General features: G+C 51.0%; 2 protein-coding genes across 7 annotated transcripts in view; one reads left to right on the forward strand and one right to left on the reverse strand.

Annotated features, from left to right (window-relative positions):
• Positions 1–379: 379 nt before the first annotated feature.
• Cd300lg (CD300 molecule like family member g) lies at positions 380–15,565 on the forward strand. Of its 2 annotated transcripts, none has more exons than XM_036197153.1 (7): positions 380–468; positions 1,831–2,163; positions 6,703–6,970; positions 8,824–8,936; positions 10,923–10,975; positions 14,110–14,229; positions 14,693–15,565. In XM_036197153.1, exons 1-7 carry the CDS (start codon positions 426–428, stop codon positions 14,804–14,806), a joined length of 1,044 nt encoding a protein of 347 aa, XP_036053046.1. In that variant the 5' UTR covers positions 380–425; the 3' UTR covers positions 14,807–15,565. The 2 variants fall into 2 exon arrangements, with proteins under 2 accessions (XP_036053046.1, XP_036053047.1); XM_036197154.1 differs by having other exon boundaries at positions 6,892–6,970.
• Positions 15,566–20,110: 4,545 nt separating this feature from the next.
• Positions 20,111–24,332, reverse strand: part of Mpp2 (membrane palmitoylated protein 2) — a 30,289-nt gene continuing 26,067 nt past the window's right edge. For all 5 annotated transcript variants that reach the window (XM_036195584.1, XM_036195588.1, XM_036195586.1 and 2 more), the window contains 3 exons: positions 23,979–24,181; positions 23,540–23,668; positions 20,111–22,536 (listed from right to left, as the gene is read on the reverse strand). In XM_036195584.1, the coding sequence (XP_036051477.1) occupies positions 22,360–22,536; positions 23,540–23,668; positions 23,979–24,181 (509 nt within the window). In that variant the 3' untranslated portion in view covers positions 20,111–22,359. The remainder of the gene's footprint in view (positions 22,537–23,539; positions 23,669–23,978; positions 24,182–24,332) is intronic.

Genomic DNA, 24,332 nt, shown 5'->3' on the forward strand with positions numbered 1-24,332 from the left:
TTTTTCCTTTGAGCTGAGGATCAAACCCAGGGCCTTGTGCTTGCCAGGCAAACTCTCTACCACTGAGCTAAATCCCCAACCCGGGAATTCTTAATAGAAGGGAAAACAATCTTTTAGGGGCTCCTAAAGGCCACGCTGTAAGTTTTTCCCATTGGATCCCGCCGACTCCTGAATTGTGCCAGCAGAGCTGTGGTGCTCAGATCACAGATTAAGGTTAAGCAGGAGCTGGAGTTTTGCAGAACTGACGCAGGGTAACAGGAGGAAGAGCTGAGGAGCCTCTGAGACTGGACTAGACAATGTGACCTGGGCCCCTCCCCTCCTTTCCTGGTCCCAGCCTGGGGTTTCTGCAGGAAGCTAAAGGCCCCGCGTGGCCCCAAGGAGCTGGCAATTGCAGGCATCTGCTCCCACAGTGTCCACCACCCACCATGCGGCCTCTAGTCCTGCTGTGGAGCTGCCTGGTGCTCCCAGGTGAGGGGGATGGAGGTGGCAGGGATGGAGGGGCATGCATGTGCAGGCCTGAGCTCACTCTTCTGGTCTACAGAGTGGTCTTTCCCTCCACGCCATGAGGAAGCGGGTTTGCTTCGGCATTACAACCCAGCTAAGCCATCCTCAGCCCGGCAGCCCTGGGTGCGGCGCCACCCAGGTTTTTGAGCTCAGACCCAGGGGTCTTCATGTTTGTGGCCTCTGCGTGGCTGTGCTGGTGTAAAGAGAGCAAGCGGAGCCTCTGATCACAAAGACGCATCCATTTACCCTGTTGACTCAGCGAACTTCGTTGGATTTCTGCTAAACTGCTTGCCTTTCTTTGCTTCCATCTTTTTATTTTTAAATTTTAATTTATTGTTGGTATTGTGTGTGTACATATATATTTGCATATGTATTACACATACATGTATGTTAGTTTAGTTAGTTTATTGCAAGAGGGCAAAGGGCTGAAGAATAACTAGATTGCCACCTACAGGGATGCTGTCTTCGCTGTTATCATTTTCATCTTTTATTTCTTTTCTGGGACGCTCAGAGAAGGGGTGGGTGGAACCTGGGCACTGGAGCATGCTAAGCAGAACATTCTATGGCTAAGCTGTATCCCCAGCCCCCTTCCCATTGTTTCCTTCAGACAGACCAGCCTTGAACTTGCTCTGATCCCAAGTAGCTGTGATCACAAGGGCGCCTGCCACGCTGGGCTTCCTTTACTTTTAAGACCGAAAAATCAGGATGCATCTTAGAACTGATGTCGGTTGCTCGGTTGGCTGTGTTCCTTTGTTTTTCCCTTAATAATATATAAAATCAACTCACGGTTTTTTTAGGTTTTCTTTTTATTATATATGTTCTTATGTGTGTGTGAGCACATATCGAGCATGTGCTGGTACACATGCTTCAGCATCCATAAGACGGTCAGTGGACAACTTTTGGTGTCTGTTCTTGCCTTCTTGAGTCTTACACTCACACTGTCAGGCTTAGCAGCCTTTACTCTTTGAGCCGTCTGGCCAGCCTGGCCATGTCTCTCAAATGCAGTGAAGGAGAATGTCATTATCCTCTATAAGCGAGAAAACTTAGCTGGGGCAAGCAACTTGCCCAGCATCACAAAGCTACTGAATGCTGGGACTCAGACTCCCAGCTGTCTGAGTCTACAATGCTTGCAATTAATGGGGTTGAGGGAAAGAGTGATGAGTTTGTCTTAAGGTTCTCCAGAGGAAGGGAGAACTGGGCTTTACGGGGCTGCCTCCAAAGGTCTGACAAGAAAACCTCCCTTCCTCCCATGAAATGGAAACTTCTGGTCTTGGCCTGGTACTTGGATCCATGGAAATCCCACCTCCACTTGTGCTGTGTTTTCAGGTTATGAAGCCCTGAAGGGCCCAAAGGAGATCAGTGGATTTGAAGGTGATGAGGTGTCCCTGCAGTGCACCTATGAGAAGAAGGTGAGGGGACACCGCAAGTACTGGTGCCGGCAGGGTGGCATCATGGTGTCCCGCTGCACTGACATTGTCTACACAAGTCAGAACCAGGAGGTAGCACAGGGCAGGATGTCCATCCGAGATAACACCCGAGAGCTCTCGATGACCGTGACCATGAGGGACCTTACCCTGAAGGATTCGGGGAAGTACTGGTGCGGGATTGACCGACTGGGTTTCGATGAGTCTTTTGAAGTCTCCCTCATCGTCTTTCCAGGTAATGAATGACTCTCCTCCCCCTGCCTGGGTGGCAGGGATTATAGAGGAGACAAGGATAGGTAGGTGAGATTCAGTTTTCCTCATTACAGAAAGGGGCAGTCTTGGTACCAACCTCATCAGGCTTCTCCAGGACTTGGGGAATCAATAAGAACACCTGCTGAGCACTGGGGACAACTCAGAGAAGCCTTAGTGTCCCTTTGCTCTGGCAAGTCTCCCTGTTAGGACTTCACAGAGCAAAATGCAGCCTGTCACTCTTGGCCTAGATGTACTGGGGGAGGCTGCCACAGGATGGGGACAAGATGACCATCTCAGGGGACAAGGAAAGACCTGCATATTCCCTGCGTCACAAATGCTCCCACAGCTTTCTGAGCCCAGGCCAACCATCACTGCACCCCAGGCCCAGCCTACAGTGTTCCCTAAGTCCTGCGCTGGCCTCACTGTGCTGATGGTCCTTATACATTGTTTTCACCTTCTATATGGAGAACCCAGGCAAGGGGAGCCAGAGGAGGCCAGAGGACAGCCAGCCAGTGAGAGCTGGGTATGTCTGAACCACACTTCACACATGGGACACAGAGACACTCCAAGACACTCAGTGACTGGCCTAAGGTTGTGACAGGAAACAGAGGATTCAAATGCAGATCACTGCCACCTTTATCTCTGTTCAAAAGACGGGCCCAGGAGCCAGGACCCATCCTAAGCCCAGATCTGTCCTTGAAGCCCATTCTCTGTCTCCCCTGGGTCTCTATGACAATTCAGGGAAATCAAAGTAAACTAACCAATGACCGAAGCCTCACTGAGGAGACTGGAGGGTGTGGCTTGCATGTAGAGCATTTGCCTGCTGTGGGTGAGACCCTGGGTTGCCTCCCTAATGCTGCAGCTATAATAGAGCAACACTCGTTGAGTGGGTTCTCTGTTATTTGGAAGGTTCTCCAGTCTCTTCCAGTTCTTATCAGTGCACATCCTTTTTTGCCTAATTGTAAGTAGCTCTATTAATGAGGCAATTCCATGTAGGTTTTTTTCTTTTTTAAAAATTATTATTATATTTGTGTTTTAATTTTACACATCAGCCATGGGTTCCCCTGTCCTCCCCGCTCCTGCCCCCACTCCCACCTTTCCCCCATCCCCTCCCCTCCATTCCCATCTCCTCCAGGGCCAAGACTCCCCTGGGGATTCATTTAAACCTGGTGGATTCAGTGCAGGCAGGTCCAGTCCCCTCCTTCCAGGCTGAGCCAAGTGTCCCTGTGTAAACCCAAGGTTCCAAGCAGCCAGCTCATGCACTAAGGACAGGTCCGGGTCCCACAGACTGGGTGACTCCCAAGCAGTTCAAGCTATTCAATTGTCTCACTTATCCAGAGGGCCTGATCCAGCTGGGGGCTCCACAGCCTTTGGTTCATAATTCATGTGCTTTCATTCGTTTGGCTATTTGTCCCTGTGCTTTTTCCAATCTTGGTCTCAACAATTCACGCTCTTACAGTCCCTCCTCTTTCTCAACAATTGGACTCACTCATAGGAGGATACTGGATGTAAAACAAAGATGACTAGACTGCTACACAACTCCAGGGAGGCTACCTAGAAAACGGGACCCTAGGAAAGACACAGGGATCACCCAAGGACAGAGAAATGGATGAGATCTACATGAACAACTTGGACGACAGGGAGAGTAATGAAGGGCAAGATTTGAGGGAAAGAAAGCTTAGGGGAGCAGGAGATCCCAGCTGGATCAAGAACAGAAAGGGAGAACAAGGAATAACAGACCATGATAAATGATGACCACATGAGAACAGGAATAGGCAGAGTGCTCGAGAGGTCCCCAGAAATCCACAATGATACATCCTCTGTAGACTGCTGGCAATGGTCGAGAGAAAGCCTGATCTGACCTAGGCTGGTGATCGGATGGCCAAACACCCTAACAGTCGTGCTGGAACTCTCATCCAATAACTGATGGAAGTGGATGCAGAGATCCTCAACCAAGCCCCAGGTGGAGCTCCAGGTGTCCAATTCCACGGAATTTATCTGATAACCAAAGATGTTTATTTTGGGTTAACTTACAACAAGCAAGGGAGTTGGTCGCAGGGTCCAGGAGGGGTGAGGTGCGGTCCAACCCTATTCTCTGGAGAACTATGCCTTGGTCTGCAGTACCAGCATCCAAGAGAGCCAGCCAGCATGTACACATCTGGGTCTTAAGGGATCCCCCTTTGGCCACACCCGGGGGTGGAGAAACAAGTACCTGCTGCCTGCTAGGGGTGGTGCTTCAGGGGTAAAGCACAGACAACCGTCCTTACACTCTATCTTCTTATTTATTTAATTTTATTTTATGTGCATTGGTGTGAGGGTGTCGGATCCCCGGGAACTGGAGTTACAGACAGTTGTGAGCTGCCCTGTGGTTGCTGGGAATTGAACCCAGGTCCTCTGGAAGAGAAGCCAGTGCTCTTAACCGCTGAGCCATCTCTGCAGCCCAATTAATTTATTCATTCAGCTTTTTAGATGGTGTCTCACTATGTAGCTCTGACTGGCCTCGAACTCACAGAGCTCCACCTGCCTCTGCCTCCTGAGTGCTGGGACTAAGGTCCTGTGCCACCACCTCCAGCCTAGTGTTCTCTAGTTTTGAGACTCTCTTGTGTCTTGTTCTTGCCCTGAGCTCAAGCCACCTCTCCGAGGTAGGTGATCCATGGTTTTCATCCTTTCATGTCAGAGCTGGTTGGCTTGTGTTGACAGTCCATCCTGCCAATGATGAGGGCTATGTAGGTGGGTCTATAATATTTATAGATTTCTATGGTAGCAACACTCCTTGCAAGACCACTTTCTAGCTGCCAATCATTCAACAACCAGCTCCCGGAATTCCTGGAAAGTTAACAGGCCAAAGTGAACTAACATCTCCGGGGTCAAACTGGTCTCCAGGGTCAAACTAGGCTGAGCATACCCACTATAACTTCCCTTATTCCTCATCTCCTGGAAGCCCCGGGCAATGGATAGAGACTTAGAAACATACAAAGTAGAAGTGGCTCTCTATTTACAGATAAGCAAAGGGCAGAGCGTAAGGATAGAGAATGGAGAGCAATCCGGGAATGTCCAGGTTGGGTGTGGTCAGCAAAGACCCAGGGATGCTGGCCCTTGAGGAATCCCAGCCCCATGGGAGATCCTGCAAAGCCATAGTTGAAGTCAAAGTGAGCACTAGCTCCCCTAAAGGCAAACACAGGATATTGGGGTACACAAAGGAAAAGGGGAATTCCTCCACATTGCTGGAACTTAACTTATGAGCTGATGATGGAAGACAGGGCAGGGATGGGGGGGCAGGGGTGATTGGGGGCTTTAGGCAGAGATGTAAGAGAATGGTGTCACAGAGCAGTGACATGGCAGAGACACAGCAGTAGACAGGGTGACCTTGAACACGCGCCTCTGCGTGGCTCAGTGAGTTCCACACGGGGAAGAGGTAACTTGGAGAGGATGATGTGAAGCGTGAGAGGTACACCAAGTAAGCAGATGGCATTTCGGCTCACAGCTGAAATGAGGAGCCACTGACTGCGTCCCAAGCAGGAGGTGATAGGATCCAAGGTGTGTTTTAGAAATACAGGGTGGCACGAAAGAAGAAGGCAAGGGACACAGAAGACCTGCTCCAATGAGAGAGCAACACAGGTAGGGAGGACCTGGGATCCACCGGGATCTTCCGGTTGTGGCCTCCGACTGGCTCAGTGGAGACAATGATGGCCTCTACTGAGGATGAGGGGCCCACTGTGGCGGTGGCAGTGTCTGCCTCCCCTGAGAGCAGCCTCTCCCTTTCCTCTAGGGAAAAGGGGCAGTCCCATCCCCACTGGCACCTGCTGTCCTCCCTCCCCCAGCCCTTCCTTCCAGCCTCTTCCAGCTACAAGGAGCCTGCAGCCCAAGGCAAAAGCCTGGCAGACTCGGCTCCCAGAACTGAGTGAGTCAATGGCTTAGGGAAGAAACCATCTCCTAAACCTGCCCCTTCTCCATTTCAGGAAACACACAGGGAGGGCCACCCAGGTGTTCCCAAGAACCTCAGAAGCCAGAATGACTCAGAGGGACTGGGGCACTGGCTCAGGGTCACATGGGAAGCACCTACAGCTGACCCCAAAGGGTCTGGGGGTGAGCCAGACATTGGCCCTGACCTCAGGCCTGTTTTGGCCACTGACCCCTGCCCAGCCTTCAGCAGCTGAAGGAGGTTAGGCCTTACTGAGGCCTAGGGGTCAAGAGGCCAGTGCTGGGCAGACAGAGAACTTGCTTTTTGGTCAGAGAAGAGGTGACCCTGGCCTGGACTAGGAGGAGAGGCAGGAAAGTGTCTATGGAGTAGTGTAGGACAAGGCCTTGGGGGTAGGGTCCTCTTACAGAACAGACTATGGATAGATGTGCCTGGCCTGGGTGTCTTTTTGCTCAAAAGGCTTCAGTTAGGCCTCTGCTTGCCTCCTGGGGAGTGTTTTAGTTGAGGATGTCCTGAGAGATTGGGAAGGTTCACATTTAAAGGTCAGCCTGGGTGGGGCTCAAGGGCCAGGAAGGTGCTGAGGTATTGTTTTTGGACTTATAGCTTTTCCTGGTCTCCAACCGACAGTCGTCACAGCCAAGCAGGGGAAGACAGGGGTTGAGGCCCCTGGGTTCACCGAGGCGGCCCCGGCCCGGTCTGCAGGAACCTCCCCTCCCCCAGGAACCTCTCCATATGCTGGGAGCTCTCCTCACCCAGAAACCTCTCCTCACCCAGAGACCTCTCCTCATGCAGGGAGCTCCCGCCCAGCCATCTGGCTGTCCACCACCACAAAGGACTCCAAGGTTATAGCCAGCAGTGTCTCCAAGTCCAGGTGAGTCCAGGGGACCTGAAGTCACCCTACAACCTTAAGACTACAACCTTTCCTCCAGACAGACACTTCCTCTGGTTGTGGCCACAGCCTGTGGCTCAGAAGGCAAATTCCAGGCCTCATTCCCCTCACTTGGGCTCTCAAGCAGCATACACCCTGCGTTAGAAGCCAGCAGCCCTACTGCCCTGGACACACAGGGCTGTCTGAGGTGAAGAGTCTACCTTGGTCCCAGAACTCATCTCTCCTCTTGCTCAGGCCACCCCAGCTCCAGGGTTTCCCTGTAAACTTCACCCTGAGCCCTGTGCTGCGTGAAAATGTGAAAGCCTTTCACCAACTTTTTTCTTTCCATAGCTGGATCCCAGCCTGCAGCAAACGGTTCTGGGGTTCTCCCTGCTCCCAGTTCCTGACTTGCAGGTCCCCACTAGCAGGTTCAGACCAGGCTGAAAGTGTCTTGTGGGGCTGGAGTAACCCAGGCAGAGCACACACTGATGGGCTCTGAGACACCGGCCCCTCACGTCTTCTGATGTCCTTGGACGATAAGGAAACTGACTCTGAGTCAGAGCTTGGTGCTATCATCAAACCAGTGCTGGTGGCATGCCTTCAGGCCAGGGAGTTCCTCATTTCTTGCCAAATGTAGAGGAAAGGGCCTGTGATCCCAACTACCCAGAAGGCTGAGATTGGAAGGCCACAAGTTCGAGGCTGGGCTGGGTAAAAAAGGGTATTTTTTAGACCTTGTCTAAAAATAAAAAGTGGGGGGTTGGAGATTGAGCTCAGTGGTAGAGCGCTTGCCTAGCAAGCACAAGGCCCTGGGTTCGATCCTCAGCTCAAAGAGAAAAAAAAAAAAAAAGTGGAGCTGGTGAGGTGGCTTTGGACCCCAGAACCCACAAAAGGGAAGAAAAAGGGAACAGACTCCACAAAGTTGTTCTGTAACCTCAGCATGCACACCGTGGCACACTCTCCCCCAACCATGCACTCGATACTAATACGAATACTAACAAATAACTCTGGAAGTGAGGAAGGTAGGACATAAAGGTCCATAGTAGAGTGATTGCCCAGCATGAATGAGGTCCTAGGCTCAATCCTAGCACCCCAGTTTTTCCAGCATAACACGGGACCATTTCTGCCTAGTGAACTGTACAGTTTAACAACAAATGTAGCTAGGTACTGAACTAAGATTGATTCTTCGTGGGAGGAGTATTTAATTTGAGATAAGATCTCTCATGTAGCTCAGGCTAGCCTCCAGCTCCCTATGTATCCAAGGATGACCTTAAACTCCTGATCTTCCTGCTTTCACTTCCCGAGTGTAAGGATTACAATCTTGAATCTTCTTACCTGGCTTTGAACTCAGTATCCTTTTTCTTTTCTTTTCTTTTCCTTTTTTTTTTTTTTTTGTATTTATTCACTTTTTTTTATGTGCATTGGTGTTTTGCCTGCATGTGTATGCTTGTGTAAGGGTGTCAGGAACTATAGTATAGACACTTGTGAGCCATCAGTGAGTGCTGGGAATTGAACCCAGGTCCTCTGGAAGAGCAATCGGTGCTCTTAACCTCTGAGCCATCACTCCAGCCCCTGAACTCAGTATCTTAAACATCCCAACTTGATTGATCCTCACAGCCCTGCTTCTCCGGAGGTGAAATTGGTAGTCTGGAAGGCTGTTAAGTCACTTACTCAAAGTGATGTCCCTAAAGTGTCAAGACCAGGGTTTGAACCCAGCAAGCCTGGATTCAGCATCCTGCCAGTCTTGGTCTGGTAGAATTAGCCATCAGCTAATTTGGCTTTCTCAGCGTATGCATGGGATTCAGGACACAGATGGCTGATCTGGTAACAGCCACCAGCTCCTTTCATTTCTCCTCCAGTGTGTCCATCCCGGTGGGCCGCATGTTGGCCTCTGTCTGGATCCTCTTGTCCCTTCTGCTGGCTGCCGCTCTGATTGCCTTTGGCAGCTACATGCTCCAGTGGAGAAAGACAGGTAAGTGACTGAGGAGGTGAGAGACAGTTCATGCACACCTGTGACACTTCAGCAACCCTTCCCCAAGACTAATTTTGGGGAGGTTTCCTTTGGGCAAGTTATATCTGATTAAATGAAAAGGCGTGTATTAATGTTATAAGTTAGTTTAAATTGGATGGTCATGTTGCTTGGTGAACTATCACCTCTAATTAAGAGGTCTCTCTTGTTCAAATCAAACCTTTATCAATTTTGATGGTACCCACAGCTTATCTTCTCCTGCCTCGGTGGGTCTGTCTGACAACCTTACTGTTCGCTGTATGTACTGGTGCACCTCTTTAATCCCAGCACTCGGGAGGCAGAGAGAGGCAGGAGGATCTCTGAGTTCGAGGCCGGCCTGATCTACAAAGCCAGGTCCAGGACAGCCAGGGATACACAGAGAATCCCTGGCTCAAAAAACCAAAAGAAAACAACCTAGTCATTCCCTTCTGAGGAGCTGTGAAGCAGCCAGCCCTGGGAAGACCAATTCAGCTGGGGAATGGGAGTTTTTTTAATACGAAAGGAGCCAGGATGGAAGCATATACCTGTTTTCCCAGCACTTGGAAGGTGGAGAAAGAGGGTCAGGAGCCCAAGGACAGTCGTGGATACATAACGATTTCAGTACCAGCCTGGCCTTGTGTCTAGACAAACAAGTGAGCAAACAGAACAAAAGAGCTAGCAAAGTTAATTTTAACAATAACACTCAAATTTCATTCAATTCAATAGACCTGGAACATGGTCAGTTCAACATGGAACTAATATTAAAAGACTAAGGAAAGCTGGACATTGCAGCGTAAGCCTCATAGTCTCAGCCGCTCAGACTGAGGCAGGAGGATCGGTTGAGTCCAGGAATTTGAAAGCAGCCTGAGCAATATAGCCAGACCCCATCTCAAAAACTCAAACGAAATTCGATGATCATACCCTACATTGTTTTTTTGTTTTTTGTTTTTTGTTTTCCTGTTGGGCCTTTGGAAGCTTAGGTGTGATTTCACATGACCACATTCCAGTGCTGGGTGACCTGTGTGGCTTCTGGCCAAGCAGATGACATGATATCACGGAATTAAGAGTGACAGGGGCCAGGCAAGATCCTGCATCTTATAGTGGAGGAAACTGGAGGACTAAGTAGCTTGCCTTGTGTTTGCAGGTCTAGGAAATAAATAGTGGAGCCAGGAAGGTTCCTACAGTGGCATCCCAGAGAAGGTGGGCCTGCTTCCTACCTCGTCACTGGGACTCCCAAGAAGAAATCTCAGCTTATTTGTGTCCCCGAATCCCCTAGGAGGCCAGAAGGAAACACACAGAATGGGAACAGCCTCAACTATGAAGCCCCTGAGCATATTACCTCTGGAATTGTGCCCCCCCCCGCAAACAGCAGCGCCCCCTCTGGTAGCCTGTTAGAAATGCCGAGTCTCGGAGCTCAATCCAACCTACTGATTCAGAACCCATATGTTAAGAAAATTAACCCTCAGGATACCTGTGGTAGTCACCTTGGACACAGAAAATTCATGTCATCTGGCCATTTTTGGGATTCTGAAAATATATATCATGGTGAGGGCAAAACTGCTTACTTCATGGTTAGGAAGTGAAAAGAAGACAGGATCCCACAGACCCCTTCAAAGACATGCCCCAATATCCTAAAGAGCTCCCCCTAAGCCCCACCTCTTAAAAGTTTTACCACTTCTCAACAGTGCCAAGTTGGGGACCAAGCCTCCAATGGGACAATTAAGATCGCTGTAGGTGTCCCCTGTGCATATTAAGGTTCAAGAAGTGAACACAGTTCTTCATCTACTTTCTTAGTTCACACAGATCTCAGATGCCGGCTCCTTCCCAAAAGGCTGAGCTAGACAGGGCTTCCCACTTCAGGGCCCGCCAGCTCCCTCTGGAAATCCCTCATACACCAGTGCAATGAGCCTGTGCATTCTGGGAATGGTTTAAGTTCTTCCTGGCCTCAAGGTTCTCCTGGGTCTCTTTCAGCTTGGCTGGCCACGGAGACACGGAGGAATGAGAAGGTCTACCTCCCAGCCTCGGTAAGGACCCAGGGAGCCAAAGTCTGAGGTCAACCCATCTGGGTCTGAGGTCAGACTTCGGGCCCATCTCTGTGCCCACTCAGAGGCAAAGCTTGCTCCCAGGGATCTGTGGGAGTCTCAAGATCGGCCCTTTAGGGTGTGAGCTCCGTGGTGTGCCCATCATCAGCCCTGATTCCCACCTGATATGAGGCAGGGTCACAGAGAACCAGGTGAGTATCTTTCCACCAGTCAGGTACCCTCTTCCCACATCGTTGAGAATCAGAGGACTTCAGTATTGGAGAGAGCCAGATCCCTATGGATCCTGGATCCGGTGTTTATCTAAACTCTGAGCCCACCTCACCTGTCTGCAGTGTTGGAGATAGGATCTCCCAGGCTCTACTTCCAACTCAACCTTCTAGGGCTGGGGCTGATGACCCCACAGCACACCGGAGTACAAGGGCCCCTCAAACGGCTCCAGTGCACTTTTACAAATGAAACTGAGGCCCAAACTCACACAGCAGCACTCAGATTTCTTGATTCTTTTAAAAGATTTATTTTATTTTATTTTATTTTATTTTCTGTGTATGACTGTTTTGCCTGCACGTGTGTTTGTGTACCACAATTTTGCCTGGGTGCCCACGGAGACCGGAAGAGGGTGTTGGATCCCCTGGAACAGGAGTTACAGACAATTGTGAGCCACCATGAGGGTACTGGGATCCAAACCCAGGTTCCCTGAAGGAAGAGGCAGTTCTCTTAACCACTGAGCCATCTCTCCAGCCCCAGATTTATCAATGCTTATTTTATCTCTGAGAACATTGTTTCTGGTCCTCCAGTGGTTCTGAGACCATGCTGCTCAAGGATCCAGTGTGAGCAGTGCACCCAGGGAACCTGTGGGAGTGGGGATGGGGTACAGAGATCCCTCTGCTCATCTTCCCGAGGAGCCAGGCTGTCCAACTTCCCAGGCCATTTGCCTGCCCTTCCCCAGGGTGGGTAGTGCTGCAAAATTCTATTCAAGAAACAAAAATCCCACCTTGCCTTACCTGATACCCTGCCCCCAAATCTACCCAATTACTTAGTGAAGTATTTCCACTTTTTCCTCCAAACATGGAGCCAGGAAAGGGAAACTATCGTCCCCTTCTTTCCTGGCGCCAGAAAAGACAAAAGGCTCCAGGCAGATCCCTAGAGGAGGGCTCAGTGCCAATGGGGTTCTTCCTTGATTTAGGAAGCAGCTGCTGTTATCTCAGGAAGTGGGACAAGGCCAAAAGTGGCTAAGGGGAGTGGGAGAAAAGTCACGGGGATGGACTGCCACCATGGGCCACCTTCAGAGCTCAGCCTTCTCGCTGCTGTGGAGGCGGCTCATCAGGAGAGTGCTGGGGCTCAGCAAACCAGCCACAGTCCAGTGCTGGGGTGGAAGGGGGGGTCTCCTCATTGCTACCTCCTGCCCTTCCACTCTGGCCTGGACTATTTCCAACCTGGGACACCTGCGCTCCTCCTGCAGGGGTAGGAAGGGACAAGAAAGAGCCCAGGGCAGTTTGAACAGAAGACACTGAGTAGTAGCGGATTTAGGCAGAAGGATAGAAGAGAGGACCTTGAAGGTCAGAAGCCACAGCCACCAGAACATAGTAGCCAGCTGAAGAGGAAAGAGGTGGTTGGGGATTTTTTTTTTTTTTTTTTTTTAATTTTTGAGAAAGAGTTTCTCTGTGTAGTTTTGGTGCCTTTCCTGGAACTCACTCTGTAGCCCAGGCTGGCCTCGAACTCACAGAGATCTGCCTGCCTCTGCCTCCCCAGTGTTGGGATTAAAGGTGTGTGTTACCACCACCCAGCCTGGGGGTTTTCTTTGCACACACTCACGTCAAAGATGGAAGAGGACACTTGTCCTGTAAGAGAGCCAAAGGACATGGCTGGTGGCACACAGCTGACATCCAGCACTCAGGAGGCTAAGGAAGGAGGATTGCTGTTCAAGGCAAGCCTGGGGGACACATGACAGAGACAGAGGTGATAGCAGGTGGTGAGGCTTGACCCCTTGTCCTTTTTGTCGGGCAGGCAGTGTTATTTCCTCTGTTTTATAGACATAGCAAGAGAGACTGAGAGGGTAATTCTATGCCCACAGTAACCCAGCCTGAGAAAAACAAAACTAGACAAAACTACCCGAGGTCTGCGAGGCTGGCTGCAGAGCCCCGTGTCTTACATCCTTCTACATTGAAGTGCAAGGACTGGAGGAATCCAGTCATATCCAGTACTGCCCCACGCTGGTCCCTCAGACCCCAGAAGAAGAACTATCCTTCATCCCTAGGCATGGGATAGCCACAGACCAAATGTCTCCTGTGCTGTTTGTATTTGGTGAATCTTTGAGGCCCATGAAAACGAGCAGCTTGTTCTCTCTGGTTACAAAGAAATAACATGATTAATACAAACCATTCCAGAAGTTCTCCTTCACTGGGTGGTAAGTAAGTCTGGAGACTGCAGATGCAGCTCACTTGGTAGGGTGCTTGCCTAGCATGCAAGAAGCAAGCTAGCATAAACTGGGTATGGTGGTGCCAGCCCTCACCAAGGAAGCAACATGAGGCTCAGAAGTAAGTTCAAAGCCATCCTCGGCTACATAAGGAATTCAGAGCCAGCCTAGGAAGCATGAGACCTGCCACAGGAAACAAAGCCAGGCATGGTAACAGGAGGCACGGGGATCTCTGTGAGTTCAAGGTCAGCCTAGTCTACATAGCAAGTTCCAAGTCTTTCAGGGTTACATAGTGAGGCTCTGTCTTTAAAAGTAATGCTACCAGCCGGGCAGTGGTGGCGCACACCTTTAATCCCAGCACTTAGGAGACAGAACCAGGGGATCTCTGTGAGTTCGAGGCCAGCCTAGTCAACAAGAGCGAGATCCAGGACAGGAACCAAAGCTACACAGAGGAACCCTGTCTCAGAAAAAAAACAAAAAAAAAAAGTAATGCTACCTGGATTTTAAAAGATCCTGAGAAGAAACATACGTTCTCATTTTATAGCTGAGGAAACTGAGCTCCTCAGAGTTTCTAGCTTGCCAAGGTAACACCCAGGTATAGGAAGTTATGTGTCCCCAGCACTGTGTCCTTCCTCTGGGCTTAGCTGCAGACTATGCTGCTAAGAATAGGCTTTTCTGAGTTCTGACCAAGTCTCTCATACAGCCGCCAGGGAACAACTGGGTGCCTGAGGATGCCATGATCAACCTTGCGGCGCCTCCCGAGTGTCTCAGCAACCCCACGCCCTCTGCTGCGCCCTCCATGGAGACCCAGCACCTCAGTCAGGTGTGGACAGAAGGGCTCCAGAACCCATGCTTTCTGACACCACTGAGATAATGGGGACAAGGCAGGGAGGGCTCTTTCCCCAGCATCCTCTTGCCCAGAAGCTACACTCCAGCATCTGTCCATCTAGCCTATCAGAGCCATGATAAGCCTAGGTCATTTCACCCAGGCTCGAAACGTCACATTCTCCTCTCCCCTGTCCAGAAAATTCTTTACTAGCATAGTGGATGTCCATTTAAAGTGCTCTCAGCTGAACTGCGCATTGAGGTGTGTGCTTGTAATCCTAACATTGGGGGGTCTGTGATCAAAGGGAGGAGCTGGGGCATCAGGAACCAGTCCACATGGTGAGACCCTGTCTCAAAAAAGCATACACCACAGACAAGAGATGAGATAGGTGGGGAGGCTCTGCTAGGGTGGAGACCTCACCACCAGGTTCTCCTTTTCAACCTCCCCATCATCTCTCTAGACTACAGAGGAAGAGGCAACCCCTTCCCTGGACACCAAGGAGGATGTGATGGCAGCTTCTCCCCTGCAGATGTCTGCCGAGGAACTGGCCTTCTCCGAGTTCATCTCTGTGTAACTGCAGAATGACAAGTGGGCCGGGATTCCTACACTTGGGCCTGATGGATCCTCAGCTCCCTCTAGCCTGGAGAGTCCTCCTTCCTTCTCTCTTTCATTGTGGGTTCTCCTAGAGCTCCGACCATGACACCATGGCCCCAGCAGGAGCTCCCTGATAACCTCCGTGGTCAGGTACACAGTGGAGGCCATGGAGGCGGCCAGCCCAGGGATTGGCTGTCTTTCCTTCTCCTTCCCCATGCCACCGTATACCTCGCTTTGGAAGGACACTGGAGGAAGGTTCCTTATCGTCTCTGTCCAGAAGGGCTACTACTCCATGGGCTCTGGAGATTAAGGGAGGAGGAGGGAACCAGAGTGGGGCGGTCGGCTGAAGGGGGAGGGGGGCTAGATCCCGCTTACATGAGGATAATGCTAATTCCAGGCCAGCTGGGTGAGGGAAAGATAGATTGGCTCAACTATTTTCTTTCCCTTTTTCTATTTTGTTTTGAAAAAATGGCATGCAGGGAAGGGAAGTGCTCAGCATATAAAACAGAAACACAGGGAGAAAGACGAAAAGGGGAAAGTGCTTTTAATCTTACCACGCCCCCGCTGACACCCCTGACCGCCCTTGCCTGGATCCCTCCTCCTTCCTCCTTCCTCTTTCGTGTTTGCGGTTGCTTACTTCACAGAGCGGTCATCCCACAGTGCACTGCGTGCCGCCTTCCCCATCTTGTCCCATCATAAGCATCCCTCTGTGTCCTACAAACCTTGTACAATAAACCATTTCTCAGCTGCATAATGTTTCAGCATATGGGTGTGCCTCAGCTTATCCGACCCGTTCTCTGTCACTAGCTGTTTAATTTGCGGGGTGAATCTTTGTACAGGGGCTTTAGCTGCTACTGGAAATCTCTAGAAGGATTTGCACATGTGGAATCAGGTGGTCCTGAGGAAGAAAATGTTTTCTTTTTGTTCTTTTCTTTTTCTAACCGTCCCCTTCCCCAGGTCCTTTGCTTCTCTCGCTCCGACCTCTCCTAACCTCTCCTGGAGGGATATCTTGGTAGCTCAAATGTTTGCTGTGCAAGCAAGAGGACCTGAGTTCAGGTGGCTTGGAAAAGCATCACTGTAAGTCCGTAACCCCAGTGCTGGAGCAGAGGGAGGATGGTGAATTCCAGGAGCACATTAGCCAAAACATCAACCTCTAGACCAGTGAAAGACCATGTCAAAACCTAGAGGAAGACACCCGGTGTAGAGCTCTGGCCTGCACAGGTACACATGGTCAAGTGAACACACACACACACACACACACACACACACACACACACACAGAATCTGTACCTACAAGAACACAGGACATGCAACTCCATTATACATTAAAAATTGGGGCCGGGTGGTGGTAGTACACAACTTTAATCTTAGCACTCGGGAGGCAGAGGCAGGAAAATCTTTGTGAGTTCGAGGCCAGCCTGGTCTACAGTGAGAGATCCAGGAAAAGTGCAAAGCTACACAGAGAAACCTTGTCTCAAAAAACAAAAAACAAATAAACAAAAAAAGTAATAAAATTTATTTTTTAAAAAATTGGGATAAACAGTGATCCAGTCAAATAGCAGAGAATACCCAAAAAGTTCATCCAAAGTGGACTTTCCAACCTGACAGAGTAGCGCAGACCTGTAATCCCCCAGGGTTTAGGAGGTAAGGTAGAAGAATTCCAAGTTCAAGGCTAGTCTTTGCTGCATGATGAGACCCACCTCAAAACAAAACATAAATTAAAGCATGCTGGTGTTTAAGAGTAACTCATGGAAAAGAAACAAGTCTCATATATGTGTATGTGTGTGTGTGTGTGTGTGTGTGTGTGTGTGTGTGTGTGTGTGTGAATTTTTAAAACTATATTTTAAAAAGCTAGTAACACGAAAAAAAAAAAAAAAAACACTCAGGCATGGTGGTGCACGCCTTTAATCCTGAGACAGAAGTAAGTGGATTTCTGTGAGTTCCAAGCCAGCCTGGTCTCCTGAGTGAGTTCCAGAACAGCCAGGGTTATGTAAAGACCCTGTGTAAAAAATAAATAAATAAATAAAAAATAAAAAATAAAAAATAAAATAATAATAATTCCTTTCAGATGATGTCTTTTTATTTAGAAAATACCTTGATTCAATTGGAAGCTAAAAAGAAGTTTCCTCGATCCCAAAAGTGTGGCAAACACGGACCAAGAGTGGTCAGCAAATTCGCTCTCTCTTGGGGAGCTCTAAAACAAACCACCTGTTCACTCATCCAGAGCACAGAGGGAGACTACATTTCCCAGCCTTCCATTCAATATCCTGGGGCTGGGCCTAGGTTCTGATGTGCAAGTGGCCATTGCCTCAGAGAATCTGCAGTGATGACGGTGGGTGGTGTACCACACTTCCCTCCTGAAGAACTCCAGGTGGAAAGGATGTGGATCCCCTGGACCACACACACTTCTGTGGTGGCATCATCTGGAAGGTGTGATGTTGTTGTTGTTGTTGGGATCTAAAGAGTAACATTTCGGTGCGTCTACTGCCGTTGGGTAGGACCTAGGACCCGTGAGCATTATCACTGAGAGACAGACTGTGGCCCTTTTACAGAGGGTGAAGCCAAGGACTTGGGGGGTAGGGGCATCTGATGAAGGCCACATAGGTTCCACATGGAGTCATGTGGCCTGGCCATGGAGACCCTAAGTCCTTTGTCCCCCTGATCTTCAACAGCTCCCAGGCATAAGCACTTAGATACAGCACAGAGGGGCAAGGTAGGAGAGGAAGAGGCCATGGTCAGCCCATCTTCATTCTAGACAGGAGAGGAAGAGGCCATGGTCAGCCCATCTTCCATTCTAGATAGATAGAAGAGGAAGAGGCCATGGTCAGCCCATCTTCATTCTAGACAGAAGGGGAAGAGGCCATGGTCAGCCCATCTTCATTCTAGACAGGAGGGGAAGAGGCCATGGTCAGCCCATCTTCCATTCTAGACAGGAGAGGAAGAGGCCATGGTCAGCCCATCTTCATTCTAGATAGGAGGGGAAGAGGCCATGGTCAGCTCATCTTCCATTCTAGACAGGAGAGGAAGAGGCCATGGTCAGCCCATCTTCCATTCTAGACAGGAGAGGAAGAGGCCATGGTCAGCCCATCTTCCATTCTAGACAGGAGAGGAAGAGGCCATGGTCAGCCCATCTTCCATTCTAGACAGGAGGGGAAGAGGCCATGGTCAGCCCATCTTCCATTCTAGACAGGAGGGGAAGAGGCCATGGTCAGCCCATCTTCATTCTAGACAGGAGGGAAGAGGCCATGGTCAGCCCATCTTCCATTCTAGATAGATAGAAGAGGAAGAGGCCATGGTCAGCCCATCTTCATTCTAGACAGGAGGGGAAGAGGCCATGGTCAGTCCATCTTCATTCTAGACAGGAGGGGAAGAGGCCATGGTCAGCCCATCTTCATTCTAGACAGGAGGGGAAGAGGCCATGGTCAGCCCATCTTCCATTCTTAGATAGAGAGGAAGAGGCCATGGTCAGCCCATCTTCCATTCTAGACAGGAGGGAAGAGGCCATGGTCAGCCCATCTTCATTCTAGACAGGAGGGAAGAGGCCATGGTCAGCCCATCTTCCATTCTAGACAGATAGAAGAGGAAGAGGCCATGGTCAGCCCATCTTCCATTCTAGACAGGAGGGAAGAGGCCATGGTCAGTCCATCTCATTCTAGACAGGAGGGGAAGAGGCCATGGTCAGCCCATCTTCATTCTAGACAGGAGAGGAAGAGGCCATGGTCAGCCCATCTTCCATTCTAGATAGGAGGGGAAGAGGCCATGGTCAGCCCATCTTCATTCTAGACAGGAGGAAGAGGCCATGGTCAGCCCATCTTCATTCTAGACAGGAGGGGAAGAGGCCATGGTCAGCCATCTTCCATTCTAGACAGGAGGAAGAGGCCATGGTCAGCCCATCTCCATTCTAGACAGGAGGGGAAGAGGCCATGGTCAGTCCATCTCCATTCTAGATAGGAGGGGAAGAGGCCATGGTCAGTCCATCTTCCATTCTAGACAGGAGGGAAGAGGCCATGGTCACCCATCTCCATTCTAGATAGGAGAGAAGAGGCCATGGTCAGCCCATCTTCCATTCTAGACAGGAGAGGAAGAGGCCATGGTCAGCCCATCTTCATTCTAGACAGAGAGGGAAGAGGCCATGGTCAGCCATCTTCCATTCTAGACAGGAGGGGAAGAGGCCATGGTCAGCCCATCTTCCATTCTAGATAGATAGAAGAGGAAGAGGCCATGGTCAGTCCATCTTCATTCTAGACAGGAGGGGAAGAGGCCATGGTCAGTCCATCTCCATTATAGACAGGAGGGGAAGAGGCCATGGTCAGTCCATCTTCATTCTAGACAGGAGGGGAAGAGGCCATGGTCAGTCCATCTCCATTCTAGATAGGAGGGGAAGAGGCCATGGTCAGTCCATCTTCCATTCTAGACAGGAGAGGAAGAGGCCATGGTCAGTCCATCTTCATTCTAGACAGGAGGGGAAGAGGCCATGGTCAGCCCATCTTCATTCTAGACAGGAGGGGAAGAGGCCATGGTCAGCCCATCTTCCATTCTAGATAGATAGAAGAGGAAGAGGCCATGGTCAGCCCATCTCCATTCTAGACAGGAGGGGAAGAGGCCATGGTCAGTCCATCTCCATTCTAGATAGGAGGGGAAGAGGCCATGGTCAGCCCATCTTCCATTCTAGACAGGAGAGGAAGAGGCCATGGTCAGTCCATCTCCATTCTAGATAGGAGGGGAAGAGGCCATGGTCAGTCCATCTTCCATTCTAGAATTATTATTAGGTTTCAAACCCAGGACAAATGGCTGAGGTGCCTATTTAACATATCAAAGCAGACATTGGGTGCCAGGTTCTCCCAGCATCCCTCAGTCCCTACCTATTGTTACAGGGCCCTTCTGGCTGGCATACCCGCCCCCTACCCTGAACTCTCCATCCCAGGGGGCTGAGCTGCTCTTCCCTACATAATCCAGCCATTTTGGTGACCAATTTTTGTTTTTTGGGTCTCCTAGCTGCTCCACCTGGCCCCCTCCCCTCCCCTCTCTCTCTTCCCCTCCTCCCCTTCACATGGTATAGCTCGGTCTGATCACATCCACGATGGACTCTCCCAGATGTACCTGTCCCTGCTTCTGGCTAGGCGCTCCCACATAACTATAATAACCCTTCTCCTCCACCATACCACGTTCTTTCCTTTTCCTTTTCCTTTTCTTTTTTTCATTCAGTTTTCTGCGCTGTATTCCCTAAGCCTCGCCTTCTCCCAAAACCATCTACTCAACCCCCCAATCAAAGACAGAGCCCAGAAACATTTGCTTTCACATTTAATCAAAGGAAAAGAAAGAAAACTTAAGACTGAGACAGCTGGTGGGGGGAACAAAGGAAGGGGGCTGAGAGCGGACCACAGGGAGCAGGGCCCCCCTTCTCCTGAGGTCCTCAAACAGAAGAGGCCACGGAGGGAGGGAGGGAGGGCAGAGTCACAGAGGAGGCTTACAGCCTCTATTCCCTCCCACCTGACCAGCACTTGGGAAGGGGTGTAGAGCGGGGCTCAGTGGGAGAGGTAGGAGGCTGTTCAGAAAGGAGGGGCCCAGCCCTGCCCCTTGCACGTGACTAGGGAAAAGGTGAGGTTTTCTACCACACTGGGCATCCAGACAGAAGGATGGTACCAACTCTCCAGCATGGTGCCCACCAGATCTCTATCGGAGGCCATGGTCTTTGGGTCAGAGGGCTTTGTGGGTTAATCAAGAGGAATCAGGGACTGCTCTGACCCTACACACTCAGCCTCCAGGGGAGGATGGAACTGGAAAGTAGGGAAATTTCTCTCCCACTACCAGTCCCCTTAGGCTAAGTAAGGGTCAGGGTCACAGCAAGATGCTGAACTGGAGAAAAGGACCTTGATTAAAGGGAAACAAAGCTGGGAATATGTCTGCACAGAGAGATGCAGAGCTATGCAAATGAGCGGCAGCCGGTAAGCCCACCTCTAGTCTCATTTACGTATCCAATGCCGATGCAAATGAGATTCCTAATATAATAAATATATTTCTAGCATTTGTAATAAATATTCTGTTTATTCTCCCTCCCTCCCCTCCCCTCCCCTAGGAAATGGGCACACAGTGGTTCAAGGGCCAGCTCGGGCTAACATTGCAGCCAAGACTGACACTCAGGAGAACTGGGAGGCACAGGGTGGGGGTGCCAGGGGTCCCCTGACAGGACAGGGGTCCCCTCAAGAAGGATGCAGGATGAGATGTCTCCAGATGTCAAGGCCAGAGTTCTTAAAAGGATTATCCTATTTTACAAAATCACCCTCTCCAAGGACTAAAGGCTGGTACTTAGGCTAGGGGATAACAGGGGAGCAGAGGAAGGCCCAGGCTCTGGGGTCTGGAGTAGGGGCTTGTAAGAAACGGGGGGCTGAGGGGAACCCATAAAGGGAACTTAAAGAGCCACCTCCAAGAGAAAGCAATCCTCTGCCTCCCCTCAAACTAAACCAAATCTGTGCATATGAACATGCACTTAAACACACACCCCAAGGCCAGGAACAGGGACCAGCACCACAGTGGGCAGAGCCACACACTGCCGGGCCTGGAGTGCCCATGGCACCCCCTGGAGTTGTGTAGCAAGTGCTACCAAAGCTAATCTGTCTGTTTCCAAGCCCTGATGCACAGTCTCCCTTCCCTTAGGCCCAATCATGTCAGCCCTAATGCCAGCCGGCCTCCGACATCATCCAGAGAACAGCCGGAAGCGAAAAGCCTGGTGTGGGCTGCGGGGATCCTGGAGTACTTCTGGTCCCAACAACAGAGGGTTCGGCTTTCTAGGCCCTATTCCCAACCTGGGCTAAGCCTGCTGCCACCTGCCAGTTGCACTGTTTGGGGAGCAGGATTTATAAAAGAGGGACACATTGAGAAAGTCCGTGGAGAGACTTTGGCAGTGAGAAGCTGGGAATAAGGGAGGGACCAGGCTACGTTTGCTCCTCGAGTATCTGAGGCCTGTGTTACCATCTGCTACAATTGCTCACAACGGGGCTCCCCCAGCTCTAAGATGGTCCAGACTGACACTACTACCCAGGTCCGCCTAGCTACTAGTGGTCTGAGTTCCTGGCCACATGAGAACAGCCCAAGGATGATCCAAGGACTATATATATATATATAGTAAGGGGTGGGAGGGGCCAGGGAACAGGGTGGGTGTGGCCAGAGGAGAACAGGCTGGCAGGGTCATTGACCTACTGACCACAAGGCCCCAAGCAGCTCCACTCCTCTCTGGACTGTGCATTACAGTGACTCTGAGATGCTCCTGGACACAGCCTGACCCTTAGAGAGGGATGTCTGGTGGCCAGTGGACATCGGGAGTGGGCAGCACCTGGGTACGGAGGTACCCCATGAACACCCACCTCCCTGGCAGTGCACACCTCTGTACTGAAGCCAGCCCCTGCTGGGAACTGTGATCCAGGGAAAACCAGAGATGGGGGAATGAAGATCATTTTCGGGGGGGATAAGGGAGTGTCATAGGTGGGGTGAAGGATGGATTTCCAACCAGGCAGGGAACAAGGTCCAGAGCAGGGCTCAGTACACCCAGCTGACAGGCACCCACTGGGGCTCTGTTCGAAGCTTCTCCATGGCAGCCTGGAGCTCACGAAAGGTCCTCTCCAGGTTGCTGTTGACCAGGCTGAGGTCAAAGTAGTGCCCATATCCCCTCTGGATGCGGCTGCTCTCCTCCACTGTCCGCCTCAGATCCGCCTCCTGCCCCGCACAAAGGGCTTCTGTCAGTGCCTCCAACTCGCTTCCATCACTAGAGGGGTCTGCAACCTGCCTACCTCACCCCAAAGCCCAGCCACAGTAGTATAGACCCCCCCCAATGCCCCACGAGGCTGTGCTCCTGCACCAAGCTTGGATGGGAGGGAGGGAGGGAGGGAGGGAGGGAGGGAGGGAGGGAGGGAGAGCTGTAGTGACAAGTAGGGCACGAATCACTTATCAGCCCACAGGCTCTTCACCACAGCTCCACAAAGGAGGATCAATTTTCTCCCATTAATAACACAAAGCTCAGATACAAAGAGGTCACTGTAAGCCGATGGCTCAGGGATCTGCCTGACTCCAGCCAGGGCTTCAGTCTCACCAAACCCCCTTGCCACAGCTAAAGTGGCATCAGAACTTACCTGGTACCAGGATGATTCCACAAATGAACAATTCCCACCCCAGAACTAAAGGAATCTCCTTCTCTCCCTTCCTCCCTCCCAACCTCCCTTTCTTCCCTCCATCTGGAACTGGACAACTGATGAAGCTGAGGGCAGCCGAGTCCCAGAAGCTCTGGCCACATCTGTTGCTAGGGCCATGGTGCCTAGAGCTGGCATCAGGTCATCAGAGGATGCAAGCCCAACCCAGATAGCCTCTGTGGAGCAAAGGAGCTGCAGCATCAGGCGTGGAGTAGGAGGAGCCTTGAACTCAGAGCTCAGCAAACCCTATTCCTGGGGGCATGCTATGTCAAGGTCCAAGTTTCCTCCAGAAGTTTCCCCTGGCCATCTCTGTTCCACAGATTTTCCACTGGCCCCCTGAAGAGTGCACCACATACTAGGCCTGGGGTCAAAGTTCTGTGTCCCTGGGTCTGTCTGAGACGCTGGGCACTGTGTTCCTTTCTCAGCCTTTCCTCTCTTAGATGTACAAATCATTGACCAAAAGCCCTACCTCCCTGGGTTCCACCACCCCAGGTAAGCAGCAAACCTTCCCATGGCTACTCTGGCCTCCTCACCGTGAGCTGTTTAGTGGACACGCCACTCTCCAGTGCAGCCCGGTTCATGGCTCGCAGGGTCTCAAAGTCAGGGGCCTCAATGAATACCACATATGGGACAAACTCAGCTGTCCTCAGGACCTTCACCGCCTGCGGGGAAAGAAGAGGCAGGGAGCATATATCTTCACACAATGGGAAGATGTGTGGGTGTCAGGGTGGGCACCTGAGAGTGGATGCTTGGGGTGTCTGGGGTTCTGGGACCAGGGTCCTGAGAATGTCAAAAAGCTGGAGACTGCCTGAAGGAGGCTGGGGGAGGGCTCTAGAAGGTTGGAGAAGGGATCTAGGCGGGTTGGATCCCCAGTTGAGGAGAACGTGGACACTAGGAGACATACAGGGGTTACTAGGGGGAGCAGAGTGTGGGTTGAGGGCCTTATAAACATGAAAGGGAGATAGACAGTACCTGGGGGTTGACATCCAGCACGCACACCTTGCCGGAGGCCACCACACCCCGGATGGAGTCGATACGTGTGCCATACAGGTTGCCCTCATACTCGCCATGTTCCAGGTAGCGCCCAGCACGGATGTCGGCCTCCATCTCCCCACGAGACACAAAGCTGTAGCCCTGCCCTTCCCGTTCCGAGTCCTTGGGCCTCCGGGATGTGTCTAGAGGGGAAGCATGGCTCACTGGTGAGTCAAGCCACCCCACCTTAAATATACATAGATGGGCTCCATGTGGGTTGCTCGATTTCAGCCCTAGAGGCACAGCATGCCCTCCATCTTCTCAGAACTTGTGACTTCATACACACCTACCTTC

Source organism: Onychomys torridus, chromosome 8, assembly GCF_903995425.1.
Source record: "Onychomys torridus chromosome 8, mOncTor1.1, whole genome shotgun sequence".
Lineage (NCBI taxonomy): Eukaryota > Metazoa > Chordata > Mammalia > Rodentia > Cricetidae > Onychomys > Onychomys torridus.